At 44.8% G+C, this 2,112-nt stretch overlaps 1 protein-coding gene across 1 annotated transcript in view; it reads left to right on the top strand.

Annotated features, from left to right (window-relative positions):
- Positions 1–1,735, top strand: part of LOC104815198 — a 10,553-nt gene extending 8,818 nt beyond the window's left edge. Inside the window, exon 3 of the mRNA XM_010543513.1 lies at positions 1,099–1,735. Coding sequence (XP_010541815.1) covers positions 1,099–1,735 — 637 coding nt within the window. The remainder of the gene's footprint in view (positions 1–1,098) is intronic.
- The last annotated feature ends 377 nt before the right edge of the window (positions 1,736–2,112 follow it).

Raw genomic sequence — 2,112 nt, 5'->3', positions numbered from 1 at the left:
CTTGCGGAACGGTCCGTCCGTTCCTCAGCGGAACGAACGTTCCTCAGCGGAACTCTTCCAGATCGCTTCGTCGCTCTTTTCTCGCGTTGTTCTCTTCACGTGTGATCCATCCCTAATGGTGTGTGACCCTGTAGGCCCATTCGAAGTGGCAGTGGCTTCGGAAACCTTTTCCGAACCACAAGTCATGGTTAGCCTCTAGCAAGACGCCATGACTACCCACCTAGAATAGAGTTAGAGGTGATCTAACAAAGCGAGCAATAGTTCGAGTTCTGATCCTTTGTCTCACGATGTCGTATGTTGAACAAGGGCATGGTATGAGTCACCCTTCAAGTTCAACCGCTTACTCGTCTAGGCAAACCGACTGATAAAATAGATGTACATTCATCTATAGCGTGGCCACGCATTTTCACAGTCCGATTTCCACGAGGGGCCCAGCGACATCTCTCCTGCGTAGGAGGTGACAAGTCCCGTATTGCATGTCTACTATCTGCATATGATTCGTGAACGTATCTGAGCAACGCCGTTATGATCATCCGGTTAAAGACGACGTTTGACGCAGTCAAGACACGTCACTCCTCATATCCGATACTCTAGACATCTCAGGTCTGAGGATCCAAGAATGAACCGCTGTATGAGATTCAAGTCATGACTCGTGTCCATGTGACAATCTCATGCGGGTCATCCAGTAACTCGTTCCAAACGAGAACCCATGATTGTGATTTGCATCTAATGCATATGATCATAATCATCTATCACACATCATGCTGGTCTTAATTCATCATTGTTCCCACAATGATAACTGACCAGGGAATTTAGAATCATCTGCAATGATTCAAGGATATTTACCGTAATATAACAAACATGCTAATCATATAACGGAAAAAGTAATGCATTCATAAATCAATGAATCAATACAAAGTCAAAATGTCATATCAGAATCATCCTAGAGCATCACAACCAACACCGACAACCCTCCACCAATGATACAGTATGCTTCGTGGATGTCTTGGAAGCAATGGTCGAAGAAGTAATGAAAGAATTCCGAGAGATCGATCCGTTGGAAATATCACTAATGGCAACAAATGAAAGTTTGTATAGCAATTGGGAGGAGATTGAGGTGATCAGAAAGGCTTTGGATAGTGAAATAGAAGAAAGTGACGAGTTACAGAAATTTCAGGTGGCCCTCCCTAAATTTAGGGCGGCCAGCTTGAAAATGGAAGAATCAGAAATTTTTACAGAAAATTCAGGCGACCCGCTCACAAAAACGGGCGACCTCTCTACAGTTTCAGTTGGTTCACAGAAATTTCAGGCGGCCCTCCCTAATTTTAGGGTGACCAGTCTGAAAATGGGGCAATCAGGAAGTTTTACAGAAAAAATGGGCGACCCGCTCACACATAAGGGCGAGCGCCCTGTCAGCTCAAGTGAGTCACGCAATTTTCAGGCGGCCCTTCCTCATGGTAGGGCGACCCTCCCATTTGTTCTGAGCAAAAACGGAGAACCAACTCATGAAACACTCGAAGGTAACCACGAAGGCCAAAATCTCGCAGCATACACCCTCAGTGACATACCTAAAGGATCTAAGATGACTCCCTCCACTGATTGGGACCCGGAGCAAGCACCGAAGGTGGAACTAAAGCCCTTACCACAAGGGCTTAGGTATGTCTATCTCGGTTCTAACTCTACATACCCTATCATTGTCAATGACTCTCTGGATGACTTTCAAATGGAAAGTTGATTGCATTAATCAAGCAATATAGGAACGTCTTAGGGTATACGCTAAAGGATATCAAAGGTCTTAGTCCCTCACTTTGCATGCACCGCATTCATTTAGATGATGAGGCTAAGTCATCCATAGAACACCAGCGTAGACTAAACCCCACCATGAAAGAGGTCGTTAAGAAAGAAGTGTTAAAAATGCTAGATGCGGGTATCATCTACCCGATTTCCGACAGTACATGGGTTAGCCCGATTTAAGTTGTACCTAAGAAAGGGGGAATCACAGTCATCGCCAATGAGAAAAATGAATTAATACCTACACGGACTGTCACGGGGTGGAGAATGTGCATAGATTATCGCAAATTGAACACAAACACCCGAAAGGATCATTTCCCC

Source organism: Tarenaya hassleriana, unplaced genomic scaffold (assembly GCF_000463585.1).
Source record: "Tarenaya hassleriana unplaced genomic scaffold, ASM46358v1 Cleome227, whole genome shotgun sequence".
NCBI classification, from domain to species: domain Eukaryota; kingdom Viridiplantae; phylum Streptophyta; class Magnoliopsida; order Brassicales; family Cleomaceae; genus Tarenaya; species Tarenaya hassleriana.
The sequence above is the reverse complement of the archived record's forward strand: the minus strand, read 5'-3'. Positions and strand labels throughout refer to the sequence as shown.